This window comes from Bos indicus, chromosome 20, assembly GCF_029378745.1.
Source record: "Bos indicus isolate NIAB-ARS_2022 breed Sahiwal x Tharparkar chromosome 20, NIAB-ARS_B.indTharparkar_mat_pri_1.0, whole genome shotgun sequence".
NCBI classification, from domain to species: Eukaryota; Metazoa; Chordata; class Mammalia; order Artiodactyla; family Bovidae; genus Bos; species Bos indicus.
Genome location: NC_091779.1, coordinates 32,750,842 through 32,766,499, shown reverse-complemented (window position 1 = coordinate 32,766,499; position 15,658 = coordinate 32,750,842). Strand labels below are relative to the sequence as shown.

At 38.2% G+C, this 15,658-nt stretch overlaps 1 protein-coding gene across 1 annotated transcript in view; it reads right to left on the bottom strand.

The window, feature by feature from the left end:
• Positions 1-8,311: 8,311 nt before the first annotated feature.
• OXCT1 (3-oxoacid CoA-transferase 1) overlaps positions 8,312-15,658 on the bottom strand; it is a 160,925-nt gene continuing 153,578 nt past the window's right edge. Inside the window, exon 17 of the mRNA XM_070774718.1 lies at positions 8,312-10,178. Coding sequence (XP_070630819.1) covers positions 10,137-10,178 — 42 coding nt within the window. The 3' untranslated portion in view covers positions 8,312-10,136. The remainder of the gene's footprint in view (positions 10,179-15,658) is intronic.

Genomic DNA, 15,658 nt, shown 5'->3' with positions numbered 1-15,658 from the left:
CTTACCATATAGTATCTGTCTCCTGATTAGACCCTGAATGATTAAGTGCTCAATAAATATCTATTGAAAGAAAATAAGGAACAAAAGAAAACAGAAAAAGGAGGGAGGTAAAGAGAAAGAGAGATCTGAATTATTACTGTCATATCGCCAAATCAGCTATGTGGTTATTAGCTGTTATTATTTGAAATTAGAAATTTAAAAAGACCAAGTGAATTCTGTATGAATATAATCCTGTGCCATTAATTACTTGTAATTATTTTATCCACTTTTTATTTATTCCATCACTAAACCTTTATTAAGAAATTAGTTTTTCAAGCATATAATAGATTTCTTAGGATAATGAGAGGGTTGTTGTACAGGCAAAGAGAATACAGACCATAAAGTCAGTAGAAATTTCCTTGAGTATCAGATTTCAGGAACACTAGATTTCCAAACTGCCTTTTAATCAAGTACAGATTACTTTTTCTGTCCCTCTTCTACTCTCAACTCCTACCAATAAAGGAATAAATGAATGAGTAAATAAATGAATAGGTAGATAATTTAATTTCTGTTCTTTAAAATTTTACTGTCAGGAAATGAGGCTAAATGTCTAAATTAAATTCCTCACCCACCTTGTGTTCTTCTTTCCTTCAGACCAAGGACATTCTTCATTAGTTATGCATAGCAGCCCTTTAAATCTTATTAAATCACTCCTCTCACTTCCCTTCTACAAGTTAAATATTCCCATTTTCTTCTCTCATCATAGTTTCATTCTTTTTTTAAACTTTTTACTGTATATTGGAGTATAGTTGATTTGGGGCTTCCCTGGTGGCTCAGATGGTAAAGAATCCACCTGCAATGCAGGAGAACTGGATTCAATCCCTGGGTTGGGAAGATCCCTTGGAGTAGGGAATGGCTACCCACTCCAGTATTCTTGCCTGGAAAATTCCATGGAGAGAGGAGCCTGTTGGGCTACAGTCCATGGGGTCTGTCCATGGGGTCAAGTCAGACATGACTGAACAACTAACACTTTCACTTTTCATAGTTGATAAACAATGTTGTGTTATGTGATGACTTAGAAGGGTGGGATGGTGAGGGATCGGAGGGTCAAAAGGGAGGGGATATATGTATACATATAGCTGATTCACTTTGTTGTACAGCAGAAAGTAGCACAACATTGTAAAGCAATTATACTCCAATAATAAAGAACAAAACAATGTAATTTCAGTTGTACAATGAAGTGGTTCAGTTATACATATACATGTATCTATTCTTTTTCAAATTCTTTTCCCAGTTAGGTTGTAACATATTGAGCAGAGTTGTATATAGTAGGTCCTTGGTTATTTGTCTTCCTGAAGTTTCTCCAAGTTTTTCACACTCTTCTTAGCTCAGGCTGAAAATGTTATAGACTAGGTAGTTTAAACACTAAATATTACTTCTCACACTTCAGGAGGCTGCGAAACCCCAAATCAAGGTGGCCTCCCCCAGGAAGGTTGCAGATGGCTGCCTTCCTGCTGTATCCTCAGGTGGCAGAGAGTGTAGGGGACTCTGGTCTCTTCCCCTTCATATAAAGGCACTATTTCCACCACTGAAGCTCCACCTCATGGTCTCCAGTTCAGTTGCTCAGTCGTGTCCGACTCTTTGCGACCCCATGAACCACAGTACACCAGGCCTCCCTGTTCATCACCAACTCCTGGAGTCCACCCAAATCCATGTCCATTGTGTTGGTGATGCCATCCAACCATCTCATCCTCTGTCGTCCCCTTCTCCTCCTGCCCTCAATCTTTCCCAGCATCAGGGTCTTTTCAAATGAGTCAGCTCTCTGCATCAGGTGGCCAAAGTATTGGAGTTTCAGCTTCAACATCAGTCCCTCCAATGAACACCCAGGACTGACTGATCTCCTTACCTAAACCTAATCTAGACCTCCTGAAGAGCCTACCTGCAAATACTGTCACAATGAAGATTAGGGTTTTCAACATGTGAATTTGGGTGGAGGTGCAGAAACATTTATTCCACAGCAACAGTCATCTTAAATGGCAGTATACTTTCTTCAGCAATCTCTTGTCGAGTTTGATATTCTTGGCTTAATGAAAGTGCCTCTCAAATGCCTTGGCCTTCCATGTTTATGTATTTGGGTATCAGTGATATGTTAAACACTTTTAGTTATAATTTAAAAACTTTTCACAGGTAAACTTGTGTATACCTAAGATAGAAACTGTGTACACGGAAAAGATGGGAGTTAATGAAGGAGGAAATAGAGACATACCTGGAAGGCAAATTGTAATAGGAACATTACATAATAAGCACTTGGCCTACTTGGAAGAACAGTTAAAGACTATTTACACACACACACTAATAAAATTATTGACTCTTTTCTATCCATAAAACAACTCCCTAAGAGTCTTTTTCTATGCAATCAACTCTTTGTGTACTTGAGTTATAAAATAGGTTTCTTTCAAATATTCTTAAATAATACACTATGCTAATTTAGAAAAGCTCAGAGGACCCTTTCAATTTATTGATCCCAATATGAATGATTTCCCACATGTTTAAGTCTTTGGAACTGGAATGCTTTCACAACTGATGGAATTGTCCAATTCCATGACCCCTTCAGCTTCCGGCAGCCCTACTGCTCCAGGAGAAGATGAGACAGGCACCTCAGCTCCCTCTCACCCTTATCATGACTGATCTTCAGGCCAACCTGTTCCTTGGACAACTCGAACTCTCTTGTCAACGAGAAGCCTGATAGTAAGTGCACAAACTTCGGGAAGGGTGGGTTTCCTTGGGCTATTAACTGCTTATGATGTCTATCAACTGAATAAAGCATCCATAAATGACCCTTCTTTATTTTTGTTCTATCTTTTTATTTTACTGAATATAGTTGATTTACAATGTTGCTAGTTTCTGCTGTACAGCAAAGTGTTTCAGTTATACATACATTAAATCATATACTATTAAATAAAAGAATATATACATATACATTCTTTTTCATATATAATTCCCTGGGCTATCCAGTAGGATCATGTTGTTTGTCTATTCTATGTACATAATAATTCGCATCTCCCAATCCAAAAAAGGAATACCAGGCAAACTCTCCTGAGACTCAGGGAAAGTCTAAAAAATATCCTAATATGCATAAGATAAAATAGGTTAAGTGATAAAAAGCAAGTAAAATCACAATGAATTTTTAAATTGATGGGTGTTTTCACACATATTAACCAATGGAAAAGAACACAGAGGCCAGAAATAAACCCTTGCATATATGGTCAACTGATCTCCAACAAGGGTGCCAAGAACAAAGAGTAGGGATAGCAGAGTCTGTTCAATGAATGGTGCTGGGAAAATGGGACATCCACATGCAAAAGAGTGGAATTAGGCCCTTATCTTACACTAGACAAAAAATCAACTCAAAACAGCTTAAAGATTTAAACAAAAGACCTAAATGTAAAAAACCTCCTAGAAGAAAACAGTACAAAAGCTTCTGGACATTGGTCTGGGCAATGACTTTTTCCATAGGACACCAAGAGCACAGGCAACAAAAGCCAAAACAGAAAACTGGGGCTTCATATACATAAACTCCGTTAACTCAGTAGCAAACATTTCAGTCAGTTCAGTTCAGTTCAGTCACTCAGTCATGTCTGACTCTTTAGACCCCATAAACCGCAGCATGCCAGGCCTCCCTTTCTATCACCAACTCCCGGCTGGAGTTTACCCAAGCTCACATCCATTGAGTCAGTGATTCCATCTAACCATCTCATCCTCTGTTGTCCCCTTCTCCTGCCATCAATCTTTCCCATCAGGGTCTTTTCAAATGAGTCAGCTCTTCACATTAGGTCTCCAAAATATTGGAGTTTCAGCTTCAATATCAGTCCTTCCAATGAACACCCAGGACTGATTTCCTTTAGGATGGACTGGCTTGATCTCCTTGAAGTCCAAGGGACTCTCAAGGTCTTCTCCAACACTACAGTTCAAAAGCATCAATTTTTCTGTGCTCAGCTGTCTTTATAGTCCAACTCTCACATCCATACATGACTACTGGAAAAACCATAGCCTTGACTAGATGGATCTTTGTTGGCAAAGCAAAGTCTCTGCTTTTTAATATGCTGTCTAGGTTGGTCACAACTTTCCTCCCAAGGAGTAAGCGTCTTTTAATTTCATGGCTGCAATCACCATCTGCAGTGATTTTGGAGCCCCCAAAAACAGTCAGCCATTGTTCCACTGTTTCCCCATCTATTTGCCATGAAGTGATGGGACAGGAAGCAAACATTTAAATAACCTAATTTTAAAATGGGCAAAGGTACACTGTTGGTGGGAATGTGAATCTAGATATCTGTACTTAACAATACCGTATTTAAGAGGGTAGATCTCATGCCAAATATTCTTACTATTATAAAAAAAAAGATGGTGTCATATTCAAATAAATACAATAGTAACAATTGGACATTCCCACATGAAGGCCTAATGCCTTCCCACACTTACACTCATGTTCAATAACAACATGGGCTTCAGTGCTGTGACTAGTTTTCGTCTTTCCAGGACCTGGTGACTGGAAAGGCCCTAGATCTCGCTGGACAATGCTCTTGCTGTGTCACCATTTTCAGACTTCTTCCCTGGTAGCTCAGCTGGTAAAGAATCCATCTGCAATGCAGGAGTCCCTGGTTCAATTCCTAGATCAGGAAGATCTCCTGGAGAAGGATTAGGGTACTCACTCCAGGATTCTTGGGCTTCCTTGGAGGCTCAGATGGTAAAGAATCTGCCCGCAATGCGGGAGACCTGAATTCAATCCCTGGGTTGGGAAGATCCCCGGAGAAGAGAATGACAACCCAGTATTCTTGCCTGGAGAATCCCCACACACAGAGGAGCCTGGCAGGCTATAGTCCATGGGGTTGCAAAAAGTCAGACATGACTGAGTGACTAAAGACAGCACAGCATATCAACCAATCTCTGGGGTTCAACTGAAGGAGTCTAAACCACAACTCTGACTTTGAAAGTGAGTTAAGATTAACATCATGAAAATCAAATTTCAGGTGTTCAGCTACAAAGATAAAGCAGTGTTCATCAGCCCCTCCTGCTGGTGTCAGATGAGCAGCCTCACCTGCAAGCCTAAATGGGGCCATTTATAGGAGCAAACCCAGTCATTACAAACCTTCCACAGGCACAATTTCCCTGGTGTTGCCATTAGCCTTTTTTATTTTAACAACTACTGATTTCCTTGTAAATTGGGTGGACAATAGCTGTGTGGACAAGAACAAAACCTGAAGACATATACCATTAGGTTGAAAGGTTTTGAACTCTCTGCTTTGCAACTTACCAGAGAGTAACAAATCTAGTTCTATTCAGGGGATTTAATTCACATTAAGTACCTGGGCAAAATCCAACATTAGCCCTGAAAAGTTAATCTGATTAAAGAGTTGATGGACATTACTTCTCTCAGACTAATAAAGTTAATTTTAATGGAGTAATGTCTCCCTGGCAGATTACTGAGAATGAAATAACTAGCTAGGTGTTTTATACATTACAAAATGCTCAACAAATACAGGTCATTATTCAGGTCTCTATTCTTTTGCTAGCCTCCAGATTCTGCCTCTTATTTCCTTCCTTTTCTTTTCCTACATCTTCTTTAGAGGCCTTAATCTAATTATTTAGCTGATGGAAACCCTCAGGCCTGGCTTACTATCACCTCATGTTTTCAACTAGTAAATTAATTCAATAAACATACTTGGAAGCTACCATGGACAAGTTATGGAGTTGTTATACTAATACACAAGATTTTAAAACAGCACACAGACATTGTATGCTACATTCCAAAGACCGACCATTACACACACATTTTGGAATATTTGCTTAAGAAAGAGACAACTCTGTAAACCCTTGCTTATGCTGGACACACGAAAGAGTTGAGTGAGATTAAAGTCATATCTGAGACTTGCAGATTGAGCACTCTAACCCAAGAATGCAAAGTAGATGCTACCTTCTATCCCCAAATCAAGGGGTCTCAAATGCAACACCAGGATTTCTATATGAGCTTCTGCCCTGGTCTCTGATGTTCTCTTGAAAAAGTTATAGGTAACAGATGGGATGCCTAAAAATCAGACAACAAAATAAAATGACTACATGAGGGGCCTGGGCTTTCATGGTTTGTCAGTGGAAAGCAGGAGTGTTTTGTATAGCTTCTATGTAATTCATGCTACAAAGAAGCCAGAAGAGTGGCCTGACATCATTTCCAGGTGGAAACCCAGTGTGGCACCCCATTAAAGACAATAATGACCATGATAATCAAGCATGCTTAACCTTCACAAGTAAGTATCATTTGTGTGGTTTTTTAAAAAATATTTATATATTTGGCTGTGTTGGGTCTTAGTTGTGATGCACAAGCTATCTATTTTTGATGTGTGAGCTCCAGAGCTGCAGGCTCAGGAGTTGCTGCATAAGGGCTCAGTTACTTGGGATCTTGGACCCCTGCTCAGGGATCAAACCCACATCCCTTACATTGAAAGCATGGGATTTTAACCACTGGACCACCAGGGAAGTCACTCATTTGTGCTTGATTGCAGCTTTAAGGGAAGGCATTGTCTTAAGCAATTACTTACTTGGGTTGGTATTGGCATCACACTCATGAGACTTGCTGCGTGGTCCATGAAGAGTGCCTTTGGATGACTTCACATGGATATACTGAACACTGTGGAAGCAGGAAACTTCAAGTATATGTCACATAGCCATGTGCTCAGACCACATGACTTTTATTGACAGGTTTAAATTGATAGTATGGCAGTGGAAGCAGAAAGATAGTGTAGATGTTGAAAAATAAAAGGACAGAACAACTCATGATTCTGGTAATATTATGACACACATTTTTAAAAGGACTGTCAGTATTTTTTCAATCATGTTATTAATTATATTGTATTGAATCTATGGTGGAAGATACTAGATTCTCTCCTTTTCAAAAACAAAGAATCTGAAAATAGGCTAAAGAAACCCAAGATCCTATTTTTTGAGAAAAGGGAAAAGGTTAGTGCAAAGAAACTCATCCACTGAATAAATCTCTGCTTATACTGCCATTGGAATAATTGTCAAAGTTGTGCTGACTACAGAACTGTAGAATGAAAGCCTCCACCCACAACCTTCCTGCCCACTGGGTAACACCTATAAATGCTCTTATATATGTTCTATGGGCCCAGGGAGAAGCAGATTTGCTTATATTCTGCATACCTTCTGTAGGAGACCAGATCCCTCCCAGGTCTTAAGAATTACCAGAGTTGATTGAGTTCACACTCTGGCTGCAGGTGACAAAGGATCAAACAAAAAGGGAGACTTGTGGGCTCATGTCTAAGCATGGCTGCAGAGAAGTTAGTGCACCTTAGATGGTGCAGAACCAGAAACTCAAATACCACTAGGATGCCTCCTCCCGACAGCTCAATGTTTTGTGTTTCCATTTCTTTCTCTCTAACTGAAGCTCAGTGTGTGGTGGGGAGCGGGACGTGGGTATTGGTGTCAGGCTCACATTCTTCTTATGGCTCAGTGAGCAGAGACCAATAAGAAAATTGGCTTCTCTCTCATCTTCAGTTTTCAACATAGGATAAATAACCTGAATCATACATTTTGGGCCATACAGCCATCCCTTATAAAATCACTCTGGACAAAGGAGAGTTACAAAAAGAGGCATATCCTTGGCCCAGCTCCTTGGACAGGGGGTGAGTCTGTTACAAGAGGGGCAACATAGATGCTGGTTAGACACCTGGGTAGGGCCACTTCAAAATGCAAGTAAAATCTACATATCACTGGAAAATTACTCACTACTAAAGGAATGTTGGGCTTCCCTGGTGGTTCAGCAGTTAAGAATCTGCCTGCAATGCAAGAGATGTGGGTTTGATCCCTGGGTCTGGAAGATCTCCTAGAAAAGGAAATTGGCAACCCACTCCAGGATTCTTGCCTGGGAAATCCCATGTACAGAGAAACCTGGTGGGATACAGTCCATGGGGTTTCAAAAGAGTCGGACACGACTCAGCAACTAAAGAGCAACAACAGAGGAATGTTAGATACATGCGAATAAATAATAACACATGGAAATCCGGGATAGTCGATTTTTGTAGACAAATAAATGATTGACTCTGACAAGCAGCAAAGTCAGAATTCATGTAGGTAGACATTTCACTTGTTCTTTCATGAAGGATAACATCTTTTCTTTGACAAGAGCAAAAGAAAAAACAGTCACTTGATTACAAGTGGTTAAGTGTTCTAACTTTATTATTGGCTATCACACCAATCTCTGTTGCATCATTCCCACATTTAAACCATTCCCAAATGAGAAAAAGGACAATCACACTGATCGACATCCATTTGGAATATTTATTGTAGTTCTTAATGCATTTCCTAACACCTATGGTACTCTTTAATCAAGAATATAAAGTCACCTACTTAGAATTTGCCACTCAACATGAGGAGCTTTCTTAGAATCACAGAAGAAGTAAGTTTACAAATACAGCAACCATCAATGTCATACATTTTCCAAACCATAACTCTAACACAGATGTAAATTATTCTCTAGACCATTAAAATTCTCTAGAAAGTCCATTTTACCAGTATTGGGAGAGGAAGCTTTCAAACACGCAGCCAGCCAGAAAGACCATTTTATATATGGAGTGTGCTTCTCCTCTCCTTCCTCTAAAATGACAGAACTGTAGCTGTATCTGAAGAGAAAGTGAATTTAATGACAGCCATTAGCTAAAAACTTGCAGAAATGCCTATATCTGGTATGAGAGGAATGATATATTGCACTACAACATGCCTACCTCTGTCCAGAGGACAGCAATCTGGCCTGTCTTCAGGGTGCCTGGACTTTTCTCCAATTTGATACCCAGGACGCTTGGTAGACCCCCTGGGGAACTGTTTGATAACTGAGGATACCTCGGAGGAGAAGGTCCTTACAAAATCTAATCTACCATGTTTATTTTCTAAGGATGAAGTTCACTGCACTTCAAATCCTGGATTTGCTCATCATTATTTTCCCTAGTTTGATAAAGCTGAATAAAAAGTATTTTGTTCAAGGAAGAATCCTGGGCAGAATAAAGAAGAACACTGTTCTGTAGAAAAAGGCATTCAATATTTAGAAACTTTCCCAAGAAGAAAAAAGAGACCCTGAAAAGAAAGAATTCTTAAAAAAAAAAAACAAAAAAAACTAAACCTCTCCGGTCACTGTTACTGCAGGTTCATGATAAATTACCCTACAGCTCCTCTTACCTTAGGAGGAGGTATTATACAAGAAGCCCACAATACCATAGAGAAAGACTTCTAAGGATCTTTCTGGATACACAGGAATACTGTACTGTTTGAAAATGAGAAAACTGACTAATCAGTTAGGTTTATAGCTGTCTTCCTTAAAAAAAAAAAAAAACTGTCATCTTTGGCAAAGCACAGGTATTTATTTGGTTTGTTTATAAAGGCAACTTCTTGGTTGGATGTCAGCACCAATAGACTCTATACCATTTGGTCTCTCCCACAAACCAGGTTACTTCTCTCACACAGAGATGTTCCTGTTTGCCTTCTTGGGCATTTATTTTAGTTACCAAAAGTGGGGATGGAGAAGGGATGCACTAAGATGTAATCACAAAGTCAGAGGCTCCAAAAGAAAAGACAGAGAAGGCTAAAGGAAAAACCTGATCTTTAAGACAACATTTCTCCTAATTCAATCCACACAAATGTTATCTTTTAGAACTACAACAATGCTGCCCTGGGTATACTCTGAGTGGAGTTCTTCTCCTCCCTCCTTTTTTTCTACATGTCATGATTTAGTTAGGAGGGAAAGTATACCAATGAAACTCTCCCTAAGGGCCCATCTTGGTACAAATTGTGCACAATTTAAGGTACCTACCACAGAAGATGAAGATAAATCCAATGTGAGCACCAACTGTAAATATGACCTTCTCAGCACTTATAAAACAAATAAGCTAAGCATATATATTTTTCCTTTTGGTTATTCATTAAAATGCCATAGCACGCTGGAGAGAACAAAATCTGTATGGCTATAAAAGCACTAAGACACTAGAAGAAAACTAGACAAAAACTGTAAGATATACAATTATGATTACTGATGTCCTAATAAACTCCTATGTGGTTGAAATGAAGAGCACAAGGCCTAGAACAAAGGTTTACTACACATTTCAAGTTGAGATCTGCCGCATTGGTATGAGTTTTGGTGAAACCTGGTAAAAGAAAGAGAAAAAAAATTATGGACTTATGAGAAAAACCTCATGGTATAAAACATCTCTGCTTTGAATTTCCAAAACTGAATGATGTAGGCAACAAGTAATCTTGCCATAGCCCTCACCTGGAGTTTCCTCATTATTTCCCCATCTGAGCCACTGAGAAAAAGAACACTTTTATCCATTTACATTTTGTGTATCTGGTAGTTCTCAACCTTCTTGCATTATAGCTCTTAAAGATATTTAAGACTCGCAACCAGGAGGAGGTGGAGGAGGAGCAGCAGATGAACAAGGGTCCAGATGACCAAACTCTCCTGAATGGCCCCCTGAGCTCTGAGACTGATGAACTTCACTCAGAACAGAGCCATGGAGCAAGCCACAAGTTTCAGAATCCTTAAAATAGATCCAGTCAATTCACAATTTTGTTAAGAGATAATGTAGTCTTTGGATAACACACTTTTATCAGAAATTTTATAATCAGAGTGGAAATGATAAAAAGGCAGTAAAAAGATACCAGGTTATTATAAAAAGGAAGTAACAGTATTAAAAATATTAAATATTAACTATGATTATGTCCAATGTACCAAATAGCAAATGAATTCCAAGGAGTCTTGAAGTAGAGAAATATGAGGGCAGATCTATATTTAATGCTAAAGCTGGTCGAGGAGGAAATCTAAATGTAAGTGTGTGTGTTAGTTGCTCAGTCATGTCCAACTCTTTGCGACCCCATGGACTACAGCCCACCAGGCTCCTCTGTCCATGGAATTTTCCAGGCAAGAAAACCAGAGTGGGCTGCCATGCCTTTCTCTAGGAATCTTCTCAACCCAGGGATCAAACGTGGGTCTCCCACATTGTAGGCAGATTCTTTACCATCTGAGCTACCAGGGAAACCCTGGTGGTAAGTAGTCTGGCTTAATTTTGACAGATCTTTCAAGGTGTAATAGCAGGTAAATTTAATCTGGCAAATATCCATTAAGTCTTAGTTAACAGGCTCCATGGAAAGCACAGTACGGAATACTAAAATTTAGGTGATTTTTGAGCCCTTCATGGATGTGACAATTGAAGGGGATCTAATCTGTCTTCCAGAATAAACACTTAAAATTTTGTTAAATGAATGAATGAATGAATGAGTAGATTAGATAAGCCTCAAAGAACTAGAAGAAAGGTCTCCTAATACAGGTTAAGTCAGTAGTAAAAACAGAAGACAATTATTTGGCTATGATGAAGTTAAATATTGCTATTCATTTGTAAATTGTTTTCTTATTAAGTCTTCACAATGTCAAAAGTTAATGTACCCTCTTCCATTTTTCTACCTAAAAATGCCATGACCAGAATAAAAAAGATCAGAATGGCTTGGTACATATCTTAGGATAAATGAGAGCTCACTCAGACTTGCCAGCTCCAAGAACAGATACATAATAATAGACAAAATAAAAGACATTAATATACAAAAGTCACAGATCTTCAATTCTACCAAAGAGAATAAAGATATATGGGCTCTGAGTATTTAGAGAGTGTGTCTCATAAACAATCAATTTTCTTTTTTTAAACAACAGAGCATCTGTGGAAATAATTTAATGAAATAAAACTCTTCTTTGGAAACAGGTCATTTTCTAATAGGTGCTTTATAGCATTGCCTTTAAAAGGAAACTGGACACCTTGACTTTTTCAAACTAAACATCTGATCCTTATCCTTGTCATGCTGGCCCTATTTTGAGCTCTTAGTAACCTTTATAGCCTCAGCATGGAACTTGACTTTTAACAGAAAAGAAGATGAACCTTTAAGTACACTGACTTGGCCTGTCTATTTTTGTAAAGAAAAACAGCTACTAACCCACCATTTTTCATTTGTTTTCTCACAGTCTCATCAACATGGTGAACCCATGTAAGCTGAAGCAGATTATCCTGCCAAAGTGATCTACAGGCTAAGCATAGGACTGTATGATTTATGAACAGAGGATAAGCTAACAAGTTGTCTTCCTAGTCCACTGAAATCCAAAGAATATACTGTTTAATTCTGGTATAATACCAGTTCATAATAGACATTGAGCATACAAATTTATTCAACTTGCAAAGAATGCCTGCAGCTGGCTTCTTTCAGATTCCCCTGCAAACATATCAATAGGCAGGATTCTTATTTGATTTGTTGCCACTGGTGGTTTAGGTGTATTCCTACCTACAGAAAAGACCAAGGCTCTTGGGATTAGGAACTATACTAGTTTGTCCTGTTTTATTCATGTTTCATAGCTTAATATGGGAGATACACTGGGAGTTTAATAAATAACCATGGACAACTAATAACCTCTGAAGGTTTATTCTACTACATGATGTTCAACTGTAGATTCAATTTATTTTTAAGTTTTTAAATTAAAGAAACAGAAAACTTAAAAAATACAATAGAAATATTCTAGTTCAAAAAGGCTCACAGATATATGTGGTAAAGAAAAACCTATTTTATGTAATTCAAGCATGAATCAGAAAAGAAAGAAATGAATATCCAATTGAACCAACTACTTATTCAAAAAGATACTTTGGAATATAATGGAATTTAAGTGGTAGGATGCCACCTTCCTTTTTTTTTTTTTTTTGGCTGCACCCCACAGCTTGCATGCTCTCAGTTCCCCCGACCAGGGATTGAACTTGGGCTGCGGCAGAACCCTCACCACTAGGCTACCAGGGAGCTCATTTCCTTTTTCTTTCTATTTGACCCAAGAAGTAGCTGGCAGTAACACACTGAGTGATGTAAGTATAACCAGAAATAAAGAAATTTAACGTGTTCATTAGCTTGTCACAGCTTTAATATGAGAACTGTGCAATATCCCTTAGCTCTTTGAAAATGAATTATTACTATTTATTTGAGAGATTTTTTTTCAAAATATGAGTGCCCTAGAAAAAAAGTAAACCAGAGAACTCCTTAGTCATAAAAATGTTTGGAGCTAAAATTATTTAAAAAAAAAATAGAAAAGCATTCTTGCACAGCATCACAGTCAAGCATTTGTAGGGCGTGAACATGTGTGTATGCCTTTACCAACCAACAGTGCTGGTGTCAAGCATTTATTCCCCACTGCTCATGGGGAAGGACACTTACCCGTGTAATACTCTGGCCTCAAGTGTGTCCCCTAAGAAGGATTTGGGCAGAAGAACTGGGGGTATGTAGGACTCAGTCTGAACCTTCTTCCTCAGCCTTCTGTAGGGAGCATGTGCTGTTTTGCTTTCAGCCACATGGAAAGAAGTTAAGTAGAAAAGACTCTCCTCTGCGTGGAAGGCCTGATTTTTCAAGGCTGCCTATAACTGGGAGTGGAGGTCCCTCTCACTTCAGGGGTTTGTAATTGGGAAAGCTTATGTGGCTGTACATCTAAGCCACATTCTTCATCCTAGGCTTTATAACATGATGTTTTTTAACCTCTGACCAACTTGTTTCTCTCTCTCAATAGATTTTGAACTCAATCTTCAAGAAATATAGAGGAAAGTCCCTTTCTTTATAACAATTGCATTTTGAAGGAAAGCGATCATATGGAATAAGACCTCTGTCCATTATGGGTTAGCTTCTTTTGCTGTCAACTACTCCTGACCAGAATCTTATTTTAGAAGTGTGAGGAAGTTTCCTGAAATATAGTCAATATTTGCATTTCTTTTACAAAACGTCTACTGCTTTCTCTGGAGTTTCAGATGTAACATGACAGAGACTTTCCTACTAATTGAAAAGAAAATTCCTTTCTACTCACATCATGGTTACTATGAATTTTTTTTAAACCTATTTCAAGTGATACCTAAAGGACACATTTTCCCTTCACATTTTTTGTTTTTGCTAATTGCACTGTGACATACAGGAAAAGTCTTAGTCATTCTTTTTTTTTTTTTTTAATGCTCAGATATTTCATTACCATTATTTTTAATACCCTGAAACCTCAATTTTGTCATGTCCTGTTATCTGATGTTGTCATATTTGTTTTTTTTTTTTAATTCTCAGGATTTTCTCCATCAGCTCACATTCTATATCTTTTGCCCAGTCCCTTGCCCATATTCTTAGGTACATGGGATTTTTACCAACACATTTTCATATTTACTTTGACCGAGGTCTTTAGCTTTCTTTGGTCTAACTATGCCTTTCTAAAATGTTCAGTTCTCAGTATACAGTGAAGGCTGAGTGGCCTTTGTCAAACAGAGATCTTGAGTAAACTGTATGCAGTCACATAGAGTAAAATTCTATCTATGCAGTAATAATCATGAGATATCTTTTGAGTTATCAAATAAAGAGATGCTATCCCAATGTACTTTGTTATTAAATGTAGCTTGTTGATAACCCAGCTATTAAACAGAACTTCTTATGAATAAGAACACTTCAGTCTCTAGTCTTACAGAGAATCTGATACATGTGGCTTCATCTGTCAGGGTCTAAAGAGATGCCATTGATCATTAGATCCTCAAAATCCAGTTCTTCTGTTGAGATGGCTTAGCTGATACTACTAGACCTTTTCATTTTCAGAGCAATGTTGACATAAAAATTAACATTTCATTTCAACAGCCTCATTTGGAGGAAACAAAATTATATGTCAATGCCAAAAGAGGAGGAGGGTTGCTACTGCGATAAGAGAGGTGCCACAGAGATATTTTTCAATGTATCAAGACATGGAAACTAGCACTTAAAAAACAAAGTAAAAACAGTAAAAATCTATCTTTTTCATTCTTGATTTACCTACATGACTTAAAAAGAAAAAAAAAAAAACTGGTAACAATGAGGATCTTCTTTTACAATTCCCTTCTGTAGCAGAGATTTGAACATTCGATAGAATGTCTCAAAAATGTCATCTGCTGAAGAAGAGGTTAACTTATCCACAGAGGGAAAAAATATAAAGAATAGCTAATTAAGGAAGAAGAACCCGTTGCTTTCATCACTGGAGTAAGGAATTCTAAATAGTTAAACTAAACAAATCCCATTTGTTACCCACTGAGGTCACTGAAAAGTTAATTAAAGATGTGCTTTTCATGTAAGGAGTTGTTGGAAGACTTCTTTTTTCTGTAAGGAAATTCAAAGAAGGTTAATAGACAAAGACCTTCACACAGTACCAGAAACAGTTATATGTGGATCGTGAATTATGCAGCACAATTGTTTACAGATGTTTGTTAAGCACTAATAGGTACCAGCCAATCATGTAGTACCTCAGGAAGAAATGTATGAAATACATGCTTGATTTATCAAGGAAGTTCCTTGCTTGCTCAGATGGTAAAGAATCTGGCTGCAATGTGGGTCAGGTTGATCCTCATTGGGTCAGGAAGACCCCTAGAGAAGGAAGAGGCAACCCACTTCAGTATTCTTGCCTAGAAAATTCTGCTGACAAAGAAGCCTGATGGGGTACAGTCCACAGGGTTGCAAAGAGTCAGACGTGACTGAGCGACTAACAGTTCGTAAAATTACTTTCTCAAGGATGGGTAGCTGCAATATTTCTTCTCATTATAAATATATTTCATTTTAACATGTA